Source organism: Mus pahari, chromosome 10, assembly GCF_900095145.1.
Source record: "Mus pahari chromosome 10, PAHARI_EIJ_v1.1, whole genome shotgun sequence".
Lineage (NCBI taxonomy): Eukaryota > Metazoa > Chordata > Mammalia > Rodentia > Muridae > Mus > Mus pahari.
Genome location: NC_034599.1, coordinates 20,796,900 through 20,815,612, shown reverse-complemented (window position 1 = coordinate 20,815,612; position 18,713 = coordinate 20,796,900). Strand labels below are relative to the sequence as shown.

General features: G+C 45.2%; 1 protein-coding gene and 1 non-coding gene across 4 annotated transcripts in view; one reads left to right on the top strand and one right to left on the bottom strand.

Annotated features, from left to right (window-relative positions):
- Nucleotides 1-18,713, bottom strand: part of Eepd1 (endonuclease/exonuclease/phosphatase family domain containing 1) — a 109,799-nt gene that overhangs the window by 16,848 nt on the left and 74,238 nt on the right. For all 3 annotated transcript variants that reach the window (XM_021207033.1, XM_029543454.1, XM_029543455.1), the window contains exon 4: nucleotides 452-562. In XM_021207033.1, the coding sequence (XP_021062692.1) occupies nucleotides 452-562 (111 nt within the window). The remainder of the gene's footprint in view (nucleotides 1-451; nucleotides 563-18,713) is intronic.
- On the top strand, nucleotides 12,361-12,488 carry LOC115064928. The gene has a single exon (XR_003844746.1). It is a non-coding gene; the product is annotated as a small nucleolar RNA SNORA17 (small nucleolar RNA).

Below are 18,713 nucleotides of genomic sequence, written 5' to 3'. Positions count from 1 at the left end.
GGAGGGAGAGGGAGAGAGGGAGGGAGGAGGGAGGGGGAGGGGGAGGGGGAGAGAAGGCAAGAAGGAGAGAAGAGAGAGTACAATGTTGAACTACAGAGAGTACAAATTCCCAGCTAATGAATAAGGGGTTTCTGAAAGCTTGGCAGGGGGCAGAGCTGTGACCTCAGGGTTACAAAGACAAAGGGCAGACATATAGATAAATGCATAGATGCCCCAGACAGGATTTCTCCTCCCAAGATGCTAAGGTCCCATTTCTATATGGGCAGAAATTCATTCTTGATCAAAATATAAAAAAGAGGACTAGGGCATTAGAAATGACTAAAAGTTATGGCAGATAATGCAAAAATGGACCATGTATAGTGGCAAAGAAAAAATTAAATCACCCTTGGTTTGGGGGAAAAATTATGTTTAAGTACAAAAATGATGCAGGTGGTTACGCAGAGAGGGTTACCTTCTGGAGCTGATTCGAAGGCTGCTCAGCAACAATGGACCTCCAGCATCCTCGGGACCCCTTCCACTTGCGGATGTTGGGCAGGATCGGCTGGTTCAGCTCTGTACAGAACTGCAAACACAGAACACAGGTCAGTGTGTGTGTGTGTGTGTGTGTGTGTGTGTGTGTGTTTCTCTGTCTGTATGTGTGTGTGTGTGTGTGTGTATGTGTGTGTGTCCCTATGCATAGCATTCTCAGAAACTAGACACAAATGATTTTTTAAAACCTGTTGATTTTTGTCCCTGTGTTCTCAAAGACCAGGGATGGCAATACTTAATTAGGCTACTGCAAAATATGGACATAAAAATTTAACAAACAAACAACAACAACAAAAAAAAAGGGTTTGCAAAGAACGATGCAACTAAACATCACAAATTAGAAGGCAAGTATTTATCATCTGGCAAGCCATCACCAACTGAGGACCCCTCTGTTCAGAGAAATACGGGTTCTCTCCATCATTCTCGTCTCCACAGTTCAGAAAGCTGTCCAGTCCTTATACACACTGTGACACTGGTAGACTCACTGTCCCAGGAGCACCTGGATGAGGATCAGTGCTTAGCTTAGAGGGGCCAAAATGACTCCAGCTTAATTCTGAGCCAGCAAACTTCTTCTCTATCCCCAGGTGACTACCACAGCCTGTGTTCATGTATATGGTATGCTTGGTTATTTTTATTTCCTTTCTCCTCTTTTGAGATAAAATCTTACCTTGTGTGGCCTAATCCGGCTTCAAATTCACAATCCTTCTGCCATGGCCTCCTAAGTGCTATAGATTACAAGTGTGCACACAGAACTGGCTTATGCACATTCTGTATGGGAGGGGGCAGCATGGCTTATCACTGAGCCAAAATAAAACTATACAGATGAGTTGAAAAATTACTAACCGCATAGTACAAAGGATAGCTTCCCTAACACAGTCTTCTGGGGGTGATTCTTTAAAGGGACTCTCAGTATTCCTCAGATTTACACTCAGTTTTCAAGATGCTCCACCAATTTGGTACTGCTCCTCTCTGGTGACAGCCTCGTGTCCCTTAACAGACTCTGTATCGCAGCACTCATTTCTCTCTGTTCATCTGCTCCCCATCAAAAGGTGCTCTTGTCTGGCTTTCTCTCTCTCTCTCTCTCTCTCTCTCTCTCTCTCTCTCTCTCTCTCTCTCTCTCACACACACACACACACACACACACACACACACACANCACACACACACACACACACACACACACACACACACAGAGAGAGAGAGAGAGAGAGAGAGAGAGAGAGAGAGAGAGAGAGAGAGAGATCTATGCTTTGTGAGGGAGAATCAACAGAGCCAAGCGTATCACATGAATGAAGAGTCCAAAAGAGAGTATCCGGTCTTATTTCTTTCAGACAAGTTCCCTTAGTAAGCCTGGAGCTAGGCTGGCAACCCGTAAACCAGCAATCCTCCTGTGCCTGTCCTCCACAATGCTGGGGTTACAGGTAGGTGTTCAGAAGGCCATGATCAGCTTTTTGTGTGGATGCTGCTCTAAAATTAGGGCCTCCTGTTTGCACAGTGAGAACTCCTACCCACGAAGACATCTCCCCAGCCTAGTTCCTGGCTTCTTCTGAGGACTGTATACTTCTGCTCTGCTGGGCTGTTCTCCCTCAAGCCTATCTACTCCCACCGTATCAGCTTAAACCACTCTCTGGAAGGCACCAAAATCTGTAGCTCTGTTTCAGGACCTCCTAGGATTTTCTTTGATTGCTGATGACTTTGTGTTACAAGACATGGTTTTACTATACAGCCAAGGCTGGCCTGAAACCTTATCATCCCTCTGCATCTGCGTCTGAATGCTGGGATCACAGGTATGTGTCATCGCCACCACACCATTGCCTTGCCTGAGTTCTGTGTTGCACTGCTAACCGCCTCTTTAACACTGATGTTAAAGCTCTGCTTAAGCATCTACCTCCTCCCCAGCCTGAGCCTCACTTCCATGTTTGAATCCCTTTCCTCCTAAGTACCCTGGTTCATCCCTCCCCTCCCTTGTTCCATCTCTCCTCACACCCAGAGACTCTGCCATCACCTGGGTGTGGAGTCTATGTTACGTTTCAGTTCCACTGTTGGGGTACCTTTCAGACTCCAATCCCCCTCACGGAGACACTGCGTAGCTTCTAAGCCTGCCACCGCCCACCTCAATCCATCCACTAGGCACAAAGGACAATGTCAAGGCTCCACCCTATAGTTCTTCTGTGTGGTCTGAGGAACAGCAGTATCAGCATCTGCTGGAAATCGCTAGAAATTCTCTGACTACAGTGTGGGTCTGCTTGATCAGACACTCTGGGTGGGGCCCAGTGATGCACCGTGTAACAAGGTCTTCAGCAGACACAGGAACACAGTAGGTTTGAGAACAGCTGGGGCTGCTTCAGTTCTGCCTAAGCATGGATCCTAGACTCTGCAGATAGCCCTCCAGAACGCTTCAGCCAGAGCAAGCTCCTTTCATGCCCTCTGAGCAGCACACAACCACACACCTGATGGCCAAGAGGCAGACTGGAAACTTCTGATCTTTCCTTACTCCCTAACAGAGTAGGCGAAGCAGAAGCTAAGACATTAAGTGCTACAGAAAAAAATGAACCAGGAAGTTGACTTTAGATAAGGTTTGATTTACAATCATTGACATGTCTGCAAATGCAAATTCCCCAACAGTGGACTCTGTCAGGCAGCTTTTGGGCCTCTGTAAACCCTAGGAACTGTAAGAGGACACAAAGGTAGGGCAGACAAACAAGATTCCTCCTGGAAGTTCCTACCTGAGTAACTGCCTCAAGTTTAATCAGATACTTGGCACACAGATGTATTCAGGCTGCTGGGTGTTTGTGGAGTGTCCACCCAAGAGTTCAGTCACCAGCAACTTTCATTGGTTTTCTGATTAACACTGCCTGGAGCATAGCAGTGGATGATAGCATTACTCCTGGCTAGTAGGGAGGAGAGGTGTGTTTCTGTCTGTCTGTCTGTCTGTCTGTCTGTCTGTCTGTGTCTGTGTGTGTCTGTGTGTCTGTCTGTCTGTCTCTGTTTCTGAGTGTGTGTGTATGAGTGTGAGTGTGTATCTTCTTGGCTGAGAGCCATCAATTGGTGAGATACAGTTATAAACTTGGCAAGATGGAACACCTGAGAGATAAACTCTTGGGCACAACTGCTAGAGCTTCAGGACTGGGTTAAAGGACATTGGAAGACCCACCCAAAATGCGAGTGGCATCAATCTCTGGCCTGGGGTCCTGGACTGAATTAAAGGGGAAGCAGTAGGCAGAGCATTGACATCCATCACTTTGATTCCTGACTGCAGGTGCAAGGTGACCATCTGCTTCCCAGAGTGATGTGTGCAAAGAGCACAGAGGCCTGGACTAGAGAGGGTAGGAAGGTACTCCTCTGAGACAATAGAACAAATGCCTTCCCAGGGCTGGATAACTTTCCATGGTGACATTAAAGAGGAACTCATCAGTGAAACTAAACACTCAGGCAAGGCACGGCATGGTGGCTTGCACCTGTAATGTCAGCACTCGGAGGCAGAAGGACACTGAGTTTTAAGCCAACCTATTGTTGACCAGCAAACCACAAGCCAAGCACAGTCCTTCCTTTTTGAAGTTGCTTCTATCGGGTAATGTCACATCAATAAAAACAGTAACTGGGGGCTGGAGAGATGGCTCAGCAGTTAAGAGCACTGACTGCTCTTCCAGAGGTCCTGAGTTCAAATCCCAGCAACCATATGGTGGCTCACAACCATCTGTAATGAGATCGGATGCCCTCTTCTGGTGTGTCTGAAGACAGCTACAGTGTACTTACATACAATAAATAAATCTTTAAAAAAAAAAAAGAACAGTAATACAACAGGAAATAAAACACTCCTAAAAAATGTTGCTAAAATGAAATCTAAGATGTTTTCCCAGAGCTCAGAGGGGGAAAACACTTCCGAGCCATCACTATAGTGGCAAGGTCATTAAGACCCATGTCTTCACTGCCACCCAAGGCCTCACTGTCCCGCAAGCAGGTCTGAGGTCTCATCAGAATCTCCACAGCGCACAAGTCCCCATCAGGTCACAGCTACTATGGAAGCTTACAGAACTCTGGCATCTGAGGGACAATGTCTACAGGCCGTGGTGTCACGGACAGCAGGATCCTAACCCTCAGGGGGCGTTTTCAGATAGCTGAGGACAGGTGGATCTCTGCACATCCCCCAAATTCATCCAGCTCAGGGGCCCAAGCCAATGGTACTGTTTTCTGTGCTCACCACTCTCAGAGATGATCTGTGAGGCAAGGCCCGAGCTACTCAGAGTGAGACTGTGTGTTAAAAGTACAAACTCCTGGGTGCTGCCCAGCACCATCTTAATTTAACACTGGGTGAGCCTAGCAGTGTGGATTTAACATCCTCTCCAGATGATCTGAGCCTAAAAGCTGATTTCATGGAGGAATGAAACATACTACATTTTTTTGTTAGTTCATAGTTTGGTAAACTCCAGAGGCCCTAAAGGAGGCATTATCACTGATCCTGATAACCCACCTTAATTTAGAACATCTGAAACCTGGCCCATGGTCATCCTCTCTCAGCCCATAAAACACATTATCCCTTGCTCTGACCTCGTTTGTATGTCTTATGCTATTGAAGGCAAGTAATAATTTAAGAAATTGAGGATATACATTGCTGGCCGAAACTATTCTAACCCCTATTTTTAGGATCACAGTTAAGTAAAAGATAGAATTTTCTTATGTTTCTAGGACTAGAGAAAAGAACTATATATTTGTAACTAGAGATGACTCTTCATTCAAAGTTCACAGCTAACCTACACAGTAGGACACTTCTTAGGTCCTTGCTGCTCAAAGTGAGATGCACTGACCAGCCACATGAACGTCAGCAGGCTCCTGAAATGGGCTTCCTCAAAGCCCACAGTTTCCCAGGATGAGTAGGGAGCTGGGAAAGCTCTAAGAAACCAACATGTCTGCCTTCCCATCAGCCTCACTACGGCAAATGCTTCTGTACAGAACATCCCTGCCATCTCCACACAGCCCACAGCTCTTCATAAGCAAAGTGCCCCATAGACAGGTGAAGTCCGGGCTCAGGTTTAAGGTCAGGATTACACAGCTGGCAAATGCTGTTGGGAGGGCCTGAAAATATGCCCTGTCTGCTGTATCCTTTGCCTGACAGGTGGGTCAGAGAATAGCAAGGTCAGAGGAGCTGAGGCCAGGCCCTCTTTACAGAGTCCTTGGATCCCAGCAATCCCAATGGGAAACAAAACAAGCACATCTTCAGAAAGCATGTTGAATATGTAGAATGAAGTTCTTCTCAGCTACAAAGTGCAAAGTTCTGTAATTTGCAGGAAAATGGCCACAACTGGAGATAATCATATTTAGTGAATTTAGTCTCAGGAAGACTCATGTCACATCATGTGCTTTCTCTTATTTGTGGCTCCCAAATTTTATAGACTTGTAAAATCATGTGTACGTATGATATTAAAGTAGAATCAAAACTCTCCAGGGGAATAAGAGGGCTAACAGGAAGGGCAGGGTGGGGGTATGGAACAAGAATAAGCTCAGAGGTATTATATATTCATATTAAAATGTCTTCACGTAACCCAGGGTCATGTATAATGAATGTACACTAATAGGACCAAGAAGCACCTTGTAAGCACCCTCAACCTGGAGCTGCCTTAAACTGTTAGATGTCAGCTTATTCTTAAATAATCTGCTTCGCCCACCCAACCAAAAAGAGGAAATAATAGACCCATGAAAACAGCTGGGTCACTAAGGCAGGAAGACCAAAATGGCAGGAATGGCAGAAGAAAAGTGTATGTTATTCAAAAAATGTGTCCCTGTAATTATGATTTGTTCAGCTCTAATACCAATATACTACCCTCCCTTGCATTTCTCAAACTCCTACGACTAACTGATCATCAACCTAAATCAGAATTAATCGGGTCCCTGCTCTTCTGTGAGTTGACTAGTTATCATTACTATGGGGGCGGGGTGTGAGAGTTGCACGTGTGTGGAGGTTGGAAGACAACTTCATTGAGTTGAATCTTGACCTAGCTATATTCAGTTCTATCTACATCTGCCTCTCTTGTTCTTAATACAGCTAACTACTAAACCCTAATTGACTGAATCCCAAGATCGAAAACTGTAACAAACTTCCCCAGGCAGTTCTCAAGTTTGAGAAGCTCAGACAGGCTGGACAGCTCTGTGGAGCTCAGCCGGGTCTACCTCCATCACTCCATCACTCACTGTCTGGGAAGACAGCTTTGAAACAAAAACCACGTTAGCATTTCAACCCTGAACCTTGAAAGCATCTGACTTGTGGCTCTCTGCAGCTGACCCATGAGATCACAAGGTAACATCAAGGCACACAGCAGGCAAGCAATGCTGTTCGGTTGTGAGTATGTCAGTGGAGTTCTATCCTCTACATTTTCACAGCATGAGTTATGAGGACAGCCACAGACACAACTTGTTTCTCTACATTCAGTCCAAACAGCGCCCAACCATTTTTTTTAAAATTTGCCCCACAGCCAGTGACCAGTAGGATGATCAGTACTATTGTGTGGATATAGTGTCCCCAAAAGCCTTCGTATCAAGACCTCCATCCCCATGAAGGAGGCACTATGGGGAGGTGGTAGGGTCTTCAAACTCTGGGGCCTGCCAGGAGGATATCAGGTTTCTGGGGTTATGTTCCTGAAGAGGATATTGGGACCGTGGTCCTTTCTCCTTGTTGTTGCTTCCTGGCTTTCGGGAGATGAACAGCTTCCTTTACCATGTTCTTCCCACCACCGGGTTCTTCCCTGCCATAGGCCCAAAGGCAACATAGCCAACGAACCACAGAATGAAGTGTCTAAAACCATGCGCCAAAATAAATTGTTCTTCTTTAAAAGGTGGTTATCTTAGGCATTTTGCCCCAGTCACAGAGAACTGACTAATATAACCAATGAGGAAGAAATGATGGGAATCACTTGAGTACCACCCCACCCTATGTCTTGGCAACAGGAGGCCAAATCAAACATCTTAATGACAACCTACAAGGTGTCCGGGGCACTGGCATTGGGAAATGCCAAGACAAAACCTACTGCGGCTGTGACCTCAGTGCTTGCTGCATGCCAGGTCTGCCCTGGACCAGGTGACTGCTTATCTCTGCAGTGACCAAAGGGCCCTACAACTTGAAAGAGCTGCCTTGGTCCATGGACCTTTGCACTCTTTAAATTTACTCTGACCTCTCCCACTTTCTAAAATGAATTTAATTTCCTTAATGCGATTGGCCACGGTCAAAATAAAAATGAAAACAGTGTTCCAACTCCCTAGGAGGCTTAAAGCTTCCTTTTGTAGTCAAGGTAAAGAAAATCCTGGCTCTGTGATCAATTTATACATACGTATTGTTAATGGCATGCACAGAGTTAATTGGAAGCAGATCTGGAGTACTGGCAGGCATTTTAAAGCAAACACCACATGGCCACTTCATTCTGCTTCCTGGAAGGATAGGGAGAGCCAGCTCCATGATGATGGATTTCCAGATGAGTTGCTTCCCTGGGAGGGTGTTTGATTTGCTGCCCTCACTTTGGACGTGACTTCCCTTTGACAATTAGTTTCCCATATGATGAGGCCGATTTCCTCTGTGTTCCCGGTGTGGCCACTGAAAATCCGTTTTGGTGGATGAACTATGTGGAGTGTTTTCTCCTTATAAAGATATATTGCCACCAAAAAGAGAAGAAGTCCAATCTCAGGTCAAGCAAGGTCAAGGGATTCAACTTTCATCTGAATATGATACAATATGGCAAAAGACAACAACAGTGCTTGTAGAAATGTCAGTGGGATGTAAGGGCGTATCCTTATCTAAATGTTCAAGTACGGGACATAACAGATACTAGAAACTCTTCACATGGTGGCCAAAAGGAAAGAATGGCCAGAGTCCCTAAACAGCGTCAGCCTGATGCATAATAAGCTAATTCCACTAAGTATAAACTTAATAGTAACCATGTTTGACCTTCTAAATACATCAAGGCTATTTTGAAGTTTCTCTAAAATATCAAGATTTGAAATTAGGACTGTGAATAAGAGCTCTCCTTATGGATGATATGTTTCAAACTGCTAGCTCATCTCTGTGTCACTGTCACCATTTTCCCTATCTTTCAGAAACAGTTATAAAACTTCCTTTCTTCTTTCAAGGTCTTCAGGCACTAAGGCTCCATCTCACATGGTAGCTAAGACTTTAATGGCGATCTTGTGGTCATTTATTCTGTCCTCATTAAATCTTAAATCGAGGATAATGGGTGATATTAAACCCAGGTAATTTTAGGCAAAGACAGAAAAATTAAGTGTGCAATACCACTGTGTAAAGACCACCAATGCTAACATTTCTAGAAATTTCTTTCTAGACTTTTTCCTATGAATTTCATCCATAGATATCATCTCTCTATTCATACATGCTCTCTCTGTCGGTCTCTGTCTGTCTCTGTCTCCCCACCCCACACACACACATACACACACACACACACACATACACACACACATACACACACACACACATACACACACACACATACACACACACACACACACACACTTTCTCTACTTTTCCTACATCTATGGTCCCCTCACCCTTTTCTGAGACAGCACCTCAGCATGTAGCCCAGTGGGCTAGCTTCAAACATGATCTTCCTGTCTCTCCTCCCTACTGGGATTATGGTAGACTGTCCCCCTGCCAGGATTATAAATGCCACACTTGGAGAAACTCCCCCAAGCCACCTAATGGGCTCTCTAAATCACTATTATCTACAGCACATCCCCTTGACAGTGAAAGATTCATTGCCTGGAGATAATGTACACCATTTGAGGCTTATTTTTCACTAGAAACATAGAATCATCTAACATGGTGGCAGGAGACCCTCACCCGCGCCACCCTTACATGCTCAATGTGTTTTATCCATGTTTCAAGTATCTTAAGAAATTAAAGTTGTACTGTCTTTGTTTTTTTTTTAATATTTTTTATTAGATATTTTCTTTATTTACATCTCAAATGCTATCCCTAATGTCCCCTATACCCTCCCCCCCCCTGCCCCTGCTCCTCTACCCACCCACTCCCACTTCTTGGTCCTGGCCTTCCCCTGTGCTGGGTCATATAAAGTTTGCAAGACCAAGGGGCCTCTCTTCCCAATGATGGCCGATTAGGCCATCTTCTGCTACATATGCAGCTAGAGACATGAGCTCAGGGGGTACTGGTTAGTTCATATTGTTGTTCCACCTACAGGTTGCAGCCCCCTTCAGCTCCTTGGGTACTTTCTCTAGCTCCTCCATTGGAGGCCCTCTGTTCCATCCAATAGCTGACTGTGAGCATCCACTTCGGTGTTTGCCAGGCACTGGCATAGCCTCATAAGAGGCTGCTATATCAGGGTCCCTTCAGCAGAATCTTGCTGGCATGTGCATTAGTATCTGGGTTTGGTGGCTGATGATGGGATGGATTTGTTTATGAAAACAAACCAAGAGTTTTTGTTTTGTTTTAACATGTATCTGTGGTAGACGACAACTCAGAGGCCTGGGGAGTACACAGCCAAAGCTATACTCCGTCTCCCAGAATCTGTGATCAGAAAGAGTGTGACATTTTAAAAAAATGTCTGATGGGAACAGAAGAGGAGAATCCTCACAAATAACCTTCTTTTCTTCCATCTGGAGACAGACAATACTCACTTTTATCCCTTATAATATCTTTATAATAAAATGCCTCTGTGGAGAATTTCTCCTAATGCCAACCTGCACTTGCTAGGACCCTCAAGTGGGTGTAAGCCCCCAAAATAGCTAAGTAGTATGCTTGGTTTTGAGTTTAAAAGTGTCAGTTGAACACCAGATTAGAACTCTGTGGAAATGTATGTGCTCGGCAGCTCGGGTGCTTTAAACAAATCTACCAGAATCTAGCAGCACACCACTGCTGTTGCCATCACTGGGGTTCTCTTCCAGAATGTGCCCTTCTGGGCCATGTTTGTCATTTAGCAGCAAACCTGTATTCTCACTCCCTTCATTACTTCTCAAAGCTCTGCCTCACTGCAGGGATTAAAGCATCCGTGCACAAAGGCTGGGCGAGACAGAAACATTGGATGCACAGCAGTTCTGGGCCTCAGATAATTAGGGAAGAACAAGATTGCTTGCCCAGCCTATGCTGGCTAGGGATGAAGGCTAGGGAACAGAGGTGGAGACACAGTTAATCAAACAATAGCCTAAAGCAAAACTGGACCGGTGACTCATGCTATGAAGACAGAACTGGAGAAACCTGTGTGCATATTTGCTGCTCTGACACTGCCTCAGACTCAGACAGAGGAGGCTTCTACAGAGGTAATGTCTGAGCTCCTAACTCAAGAGTAAGAGGAGCTAACTAGACAAAGAAGTGGGGAGAGCATTTGAGAAGCAAAGAAAGCACACAGAAGATGTGAAGTGGAGAAAGCACGAAGAGTTAATAGACCAGAGAGCTATTAGCTGCATTAGAGACAGCAAGAGCAGTATGAGCTTGCAGAGTCCTAACCAGGCTGAAAGGAATCAGGCCCTTGCCCATAAACACACCTATCACCAACTAAGACTGTGAACAGGGACCCTGCAACCTCAAAGGCAGTACAGAATGCAAGCGGATCTAGTAGGAACAAAGAGGTCAGGGCCCACTGTGAGGTGGCTCCTTATACATAGTAACTCAAGACTTCTCTTCACTCACTTAGAAGAATGACCAAATAAATCTTCAAAGACTGAAAATTGGCAGAGAGAGAGAGAGAGAGAGAGAGAGAGAGAGAGAGAGAGAGAGAGAGAGAGAGTTAATTTTAGGGCAAATAAAATAAGCTCTTCTTCCCCAATTAAGACACTAAACTTGTGAGTAATGATTGAAACTAATTATTCTAAGTGGAAGCAAGTCTGAAAATAGCAATGCCTTTTGGGGGATTTTATAGCTATTTTGGGAGAGCGTGGGGAAGTTGCGGGCAAACTGAAGCATATCCCACTTTACAGTAATACACAGGGATGGTCATGCCACGATTTTCACTGAACATGCTTATCCACACAGTCTAAAGTCTAAATAGCCTGACAAGCAGGCTAATGGTGAAGGCTGAGGAAGCGGAGCTGTCTGCTACTTCCTACTGAAACGCTGAACTCCCAGTTCAGCAAGAGCTGTCAAGCTGTGTGTTACAACATGGAACTTGTGATCAGATGTACCGGCCGTGAACTTGCACCACATGGTAACACATTTCCTAACACAGGCCTTGTTGATCTAGACAAGCACAGCCCTTCCCGTTTTTTAGATTCTTCTTTCCCCTGTGATGTCAGATGAACAGGCTGAGAGAATGGATAAGATGGATGGAAGGAAGAGAGTGCCCCAAACCCTAAGAGAAGTGATTCACAAGAGGATGTGATAGTAGATCAGACGTGTGTGTGGATACCCAAGGAAGCAAGAAAGGGATCAGGGATCAGCTCCCCTGAAGCTGCAGTGACAGCTGCTTGTGAGTCACTTGACACGGGTGCTGAGACTCAGGTCCTCTAAGGAGAGCAGAAAGTGCACTTAACCACTGAGCCGCCTCTCCAGCCCTATCTGGTTATGGACTAAGAAGTGCCTGGAAAATTAATAAAGTGGGCTTAGGGGTATATCTGAACACATTTCAATAATAATAATAATAATAATAATAATAATAATAATAATAATAAAATAGGGGGGATGGAACTGGCACCATCCCAGAGGTTGAGGCTAAGGGAGTAAAAAAGGGAAACCAGGATCCAGGTACACCGGCATGACCTCATCTACTTCCTGGATGCTATGAGGCGAGGAGCCTCCTGCCACCATGATGAATGGAGCCAAGGTCTATGGGTTGAAACTTCATGAACCACAAGTGCAAATAACTCATGCCTTAAGAGTTGTAGGTCCCTGTCCCTTGAGGCATGGCAGGTGTGGCTGCTTTGCCACATGTGGATCAGAAGGTGACAGAGAGGAGAGAGGATATGCTCAGCATTCTTACCCGTGAACATCTGAATGATTACCGTAGCCTAACATTCTCTGAAAAGAGGGAGTCTGAGACAACTACAAGTCCTGCGCCAGGCCGGCCCGGATGGCCTTCCAGGATACAGGGGGTGGGCAAGCTGGAGACTAGAAGAACTGTTGTGTTTTATAAAAAAAAAGAAAAGGAAGCCAGGGATATGTTTGGTAGAGGCCTGGTTCAGCGAGGTGGAAGGGGGTGCCTCTGCAGGCCCATGCTGAGACATCTCTTCCCCCTGAGGTACCAGCCACAGGACAGCTACAATATAGAATAGTTTATTGAGGACATGGAAAGGGAAATTGGGAAGAGAGTAGAGACAGAGAGAGAGAGAAGAGAGTGGTGAGAGGGGAGAGAGAGAGAGAGAGAGAGAGAGAGAGAGAGAGAGAGAGAGAGAGAGAGAGAGAATAAATAGAGGCTGGCCATGGAGAGAGAGGAGGGAGGGGAATGGGGAGAGAAAGAGCAGAGAAGGAAGAGGGAAAGAGAGTAAGAGAGCAAGAGAGAGAGGAGGGGGCAAGCAGCCCCTTTTATACTGAATCAGGCACACCTGGCTGTTGCCAGGTAACTGTGGGGCAGAGGCTAGGAGAAATGCTAACAAGAACAAACCCTGGGCTGTACAAGGAGCCAGCCCTAGATGACCACCAGCCTGGAGCCATCATGAGAAGATCACCAGTCCAGCCCTACTCAGGCCTTGGGGAGCAGGCCATGCCTGAGATGACCCCTGTGCCATAGTAAATGAGTGAGGGCATAGCACCCCTGAGACCACTCCTCAAAGACCCGAGGCATCACCGAGACGAGCAAGTAAGTGGTGGAGAAATGGAAGAGAACAAGAAGCAGAAGGATGTGGATACGATGAAGAGAGGCAGAACTGGAGACTCGAGGGGAGTGAGGAAATGCCTGATGTGAGTAGCCGGGGTTGGTACCTAGGGCTACATACAGGTCCATGGCTCTGTAACAGCAAGGATCTGTTGCCACCAAAGGTCAGGCAGATGTCCCTTACCTGGGCAGCCACCTGGCACCATATTAATGTCTGAGGGCTGTGCAGAACTGGCTCCACCCCTTGCCTGGGCATCATGGGAGAGCTGGCCTTAGAGGCCTAAGAACATGAAAGCCGGCCCCCACCCTGGGTCCTGACACTGCAGGAGTTGCCAGTGAGCCTGCCCCAATGATACAAGCATGGGAGAGCTGGCCCTCCCATTATCTCCTGTGCTGTGGTATGGAAGAAGGAGAGAGACACTCACCCCTCACCAGCTATAGCAGGCAGGAGAGCTGGCTCTGCCCCTCATCAGCTGCAGCACAAGCAGGCCGTGCACATTGTCTGGGCAGCACAGTAGAGCTGGCCTTGGATGGGTATTGCAGATGAGCTGGCCCTGGGGGTGTGAGTGCAGAAAATCTGGCCCTGTGCCTTTTCTGCTGTGTAGTGGCATGAGCAAGGGAGAGATCCTCACCTCACCCCCATTCCTTGCCACCTACAGCAGACAGGAAAGTTGGCCCCAATGGGGTCATAAAAGCAAGAGAGTTGTCCCTGCCCCTCAACTGCTGCAGCACTTGGGAGAACTGACCCTGCACTTCACCTGGACAGCACAGTAGAGTGGGCCATGGATGTGGGGACTGTAGGTGAGCCAGCCCCAAGGATGCGAACACAGGAGAGCCAGCCCTGCCTCTTGTCTATTACAGTGGTGTGGACAAGGGGCAGATGCCCTCCTCCCACTTGATATTTATGGCAGTCACGAGAACTGGCCCCAGGGTCATGAGAGTGGGAGAACTGGCCATGTCCCTCAGCAGCTGCAACACTCCAGAGACCGAGTCCTGCACTTTGCCTGGGAGCACATAAGAAGAGCTGGCCCTGGTTTGGGGTGAGGGTGGCTGGTGAGCCAGCTCCAAGGGCATGGAAGCAGAAGAACCAGTAGGCTGACCAGCTCAGATCTCTCTTACATCCAGGGCTTGGATTGGCCCACCCCAACATCTGCCCCATCAGTGAACTGCTGGAGCACATGAAGGAGCTGGTCCTACAGATTCAACACTACAGAATCTCCATGACACAGGACCACGGGATATCCAAGAGGAGTCCTAGTGAGGTTCCAGTATTGATAAAGTAGCAGAAGTCAGAGGTTTTGTACCAGACCAATGAATCACTGCAATGAACATTCGCAAGCAAAGAAGTGTGGACAAAAGGGTACACTGTGTGACACACTATGGATTCCACAGGATTTTTTTTTCCACTGCTGGATGGGAGGTTGCAAGAGTGTCGGGTGGGTACGAGGGGAGGGGAAGATGAGAGGGATTGGGGTTCATGATGTATGGTTCACAAAGAATCAATAAAAAAGTCGAAAAAAATATGCAGGTCAGGAATTTCTATTGGAGTGATGTAAAAGTTACTAAAATGAAGCTTTTTTACCCCAGAGGGTTTAAGGGTTAGATAAAGCAGGAGAAAGGGTAAGGAGACAGAGGAGAAGACAGACTAAGGCTGCAAACGGGAGGAAGGTTCAGTGCCCAGGCTCTCCAATCCAAAGACAATTCACTTGGAGTAGAGCAAAGCCTGCCATTCGCACTAGCTCTTGGGCCACTTCTGTGAACACCCATACAGTTTTTGAGCTCCAGGGACATATTTTCTTGGTCTGTACATGCTGACAACTAGCTTCCTCTGTGACTCTCTCTAGACTGCAGAGCCCCAACACTACCTACATGTGCTTCTGCAAGGAACCCAGAGTTATTTAGGAACTGTCACACTAAACAGAATTAGCACTTATGATGCCTCCAGGAAACGGATCTGGTTGCCATTTTTCTTCTGAAATGCCAGGCTTCAGCTATTCTAAACAGTATTTATATGACCTGCTTTCTTCAGCAATAATCATAACATGAAGACTGCAAGGCTGTGGGGGAATGCAATACAGTGCACGTTTTTCTACTTAGATTTTAATTATGCCAAATCCTGCTCTTTAATGCCTTTACTTTTCCTATTTTCTTCTGAGTAGCTTTAAGTATTCTTTCCTGTGTGGGCAGCAAAGGATAGAAAGACCTACAGTTCTCCATTCCCAGAGGCTTGGTGGCAGCAAGAAGCAAAGAATGTCTGAGAACCATTAATTCTTCAATTTTTCTAGGCTAATGGGGAAACACAAAGCCAAATTCCCATGCTATCTTTCAGTCAATTTTCTTTCTCATTAAATTTCTGGCCAGGTGCAAAGCCAAACTATGTGATGTTAGTTTCACAAGGCTTTTCTAGAAACTTCCAGGTTATAGGCAGAGAGGGCGGGCTGAATGCAAACTGGACAAAAAGGGTTAGGAAAAGGGCACTGAAACCAAGCTCAACAGTAGGCAAGGTTTGTATTGTGGCCGCTATGGCAACGCAACGCTATGGGGCAGGGAAGCCACTTCATATTAGTGTGTCAGGTCCCCCAGTAAGTCTGTCCAAGTCCACCAGGCCTCTCAGCTCCCTCCTGAAACAAACACAGTAGGCCTTACATACCCATGGATCCAGCATCTGTATTTATAAATTCAAGAAACCATGTATTAAAATTATTCAGAAGAAAGTACTTTTGTGTGTATTGAACATGTGCAGACATATTTTAGTATCTTTCCCTAAACAATTCAATTACTATTGACATAGAATTTGTATTATATTAAGTACTGTAATCTTAACATGATTAAATAGTAGAAAAGGGTATGTGTAGCATATATGCAAATATTTGAGGGCTTAGTGTAGAGGGGTCCTGGAACATCCCCCTCCAGATGACAAAGCTCTTCTGTATAAATGATACTATAGGTGGGCGACTCTGAAAACAGTATGAATAAGAGTCTGAAACAATGACACTACAGAAACCAAATTATAATTTTATATTTAACTTCTCTTCCCAGTGTTCTAGAAATTTTTCATCTAACCATGGTAAAAATATCACTTAATTGGCTTAAACTTTACTCATGTGGAAGGCACGCACTTCCCACTTTCTACTCCCTGCCATTTCTTTTTCAGAAAAGAAAAGCTCACTAACTGCTGTTACCAAAACCTCAAAAATACCCATGCCTCATCCTGAAATGAAGCATAAACTCTTGTTCCATGTCTTATTCATGAATATATTCATATTTATATTCATATATTTATAAGTGCACAAACAGGGGTGAAAAGGCAGAGAGAAAGCAAACCAACAGTCAATGGATAATTGCTGAGTCTCCACAGGGGCTTCCAAGTAAGTGGTGAGGAAGAGGAGGGGCAGGAGCCTTGCTATGCTGCAATCCTACAGTCTTGCAGGCTAGAAGCCTTGGGAGTTTTCCTGCCTTCCCCAGCAACTTGTGCAAGTACTCGCATTTAGGCAAAGGCCCCAAACTTCTTCAGTTGCAATGCTTTGTATAGTAAATGCTGGCAATCTGTGTTAGCAGTTGCATGTGGTGGGAAAACCAAGTCTAGGACCTGGAGGGAGGTCTTACATCTGGGTATCAGCGTGCACTTGTGAATCACTACCCAGGTGGGTCAAGATCTCTGAAACCAGGCTGGACACTTTCCAAAGAATCTAGAATCTTAAGGTCCAAATTCATCATTTCAATGTCTTTGAAAGTTAATGAAAATATTTTATCAGCTGTAGGAGTTACTTACCCTAAATGCAGAATTGACAGTTCATCTGAACACTCCTCTGAATTATTTCTGGCAAAGCAAACTTTGGCAACCAGCTCAGTCCGGATATTTTACCTACTGAGAACATCTGGCACTGATGTGTTAGCAACTCAGCAAAATCAGTTCCACCTGTCAATGACCAACTATCCCAAACTCTGCCGAAGACAAAGTCGGTATTCAGAAACCAATGAATGAATCATTCATGGAAAGCCTAAGAACTTTCTAGAAAGAGTGAATTGCAGGTTCTCTCCAGGGCTGATCCATTGTTTTTATTTCCTGATGAGACAAGCACTGAGAATAGACTAAAAAGGTCAGGAAACTGGAGAACACGTGCCACATGGCTCTCCCAGCATCTACAGGTGTTGGTTATGTGCACCTACTGTGAGAGCCAGCACTGATCTGTTAAAAAGTGAAGACAAGCAGAAGCCTTCTAATACTGACAAAGCCCTCAGCAACTCTCTTCCAAGCAAACTAACACAGCAGTTCTCACGCATTTTCACTACTACTGCAGTGGCAATACCATTCTATGTGGCAGTCGAATATATTCTATTTCTGTTGGTCTCCCTGTCATTCAGCTATCCACATGTCCACTAACCCACATACCCGCATGCATACATTCAAGACATATGCTGAAACAAATGCTAGGTGAGACATACTAAACTGATTTTGAGATATAGTGTTTGAGAGTCAAATTCAATGTCTGCTCACTTCAAAATCCTTGACATTTCTAGAGTATATTGATATCTTGTCATTTTCTCCTTTGTTCAAACCACATGAAACTTTCATTGTGGTTTGAGCAAAGCTAATGTTTTAATGCACATTTCAAACAAACAGACAAAAAAACAGTCACTAAGGCAGGACCAGCTTTAGGACCCTAAGGAAATATGTTAAGTATGAGTCACTCTTAAGAAACATAATAGATCAAATACTTCATTTGGTGAGCATGGCAGTATTAGAAATATATCCAACTATCAAAAGCCACATGGTCACAGTGAAATGGACTACTGAACTTTCACAAAAACAATGGCGACCAAGGCAGTAAAAGGACATATTCAAGCTAGGAGCAATGGCAAACACCAGAAACCAAACACTTGAAGGATGAGGACAGGAAGATCAGAATGTCAAGGTCATCCTTGGCTACACATTCATTTCAAAGCTAGCCTTGGCTACATAAGACCCTCTTCTGGATGAAGAAAGAAAGAAAAAAAGAAAGAGATGGAAGAAAGGAGAGAAACAGCAGATATACAGTGATGAAAAAAATGACAGCCCTTCAGTCTTATAATCAGGAAAACTGTGTCTCCAAAGCTAAGATGGAATAAACTTGTAGACAAACAAAAAACAAGTGAATCTTTCACTGAGAGATTTATCTGATGAGCAATACTTTAAAGTTATAACCAGTATGGCAGGCTATCTCAAAATACGATATTAGGATAAAGGCAAATGATCCACACTAACTGGAGACCTTAATTAAAAATAAATAAATAAATAAATAAATAAATAAAAAATAAAAGCACCACCTGTAAATGCAATTGTAGTTGCTGTTATGGGAGCCTATTTCTACCCTTTCATTAGCTCATTTAAGAAGCGATTGCAGAGACTGGGGCAGTGTGGCCCAGCTGAACAGAGCACTCAGCATCTAC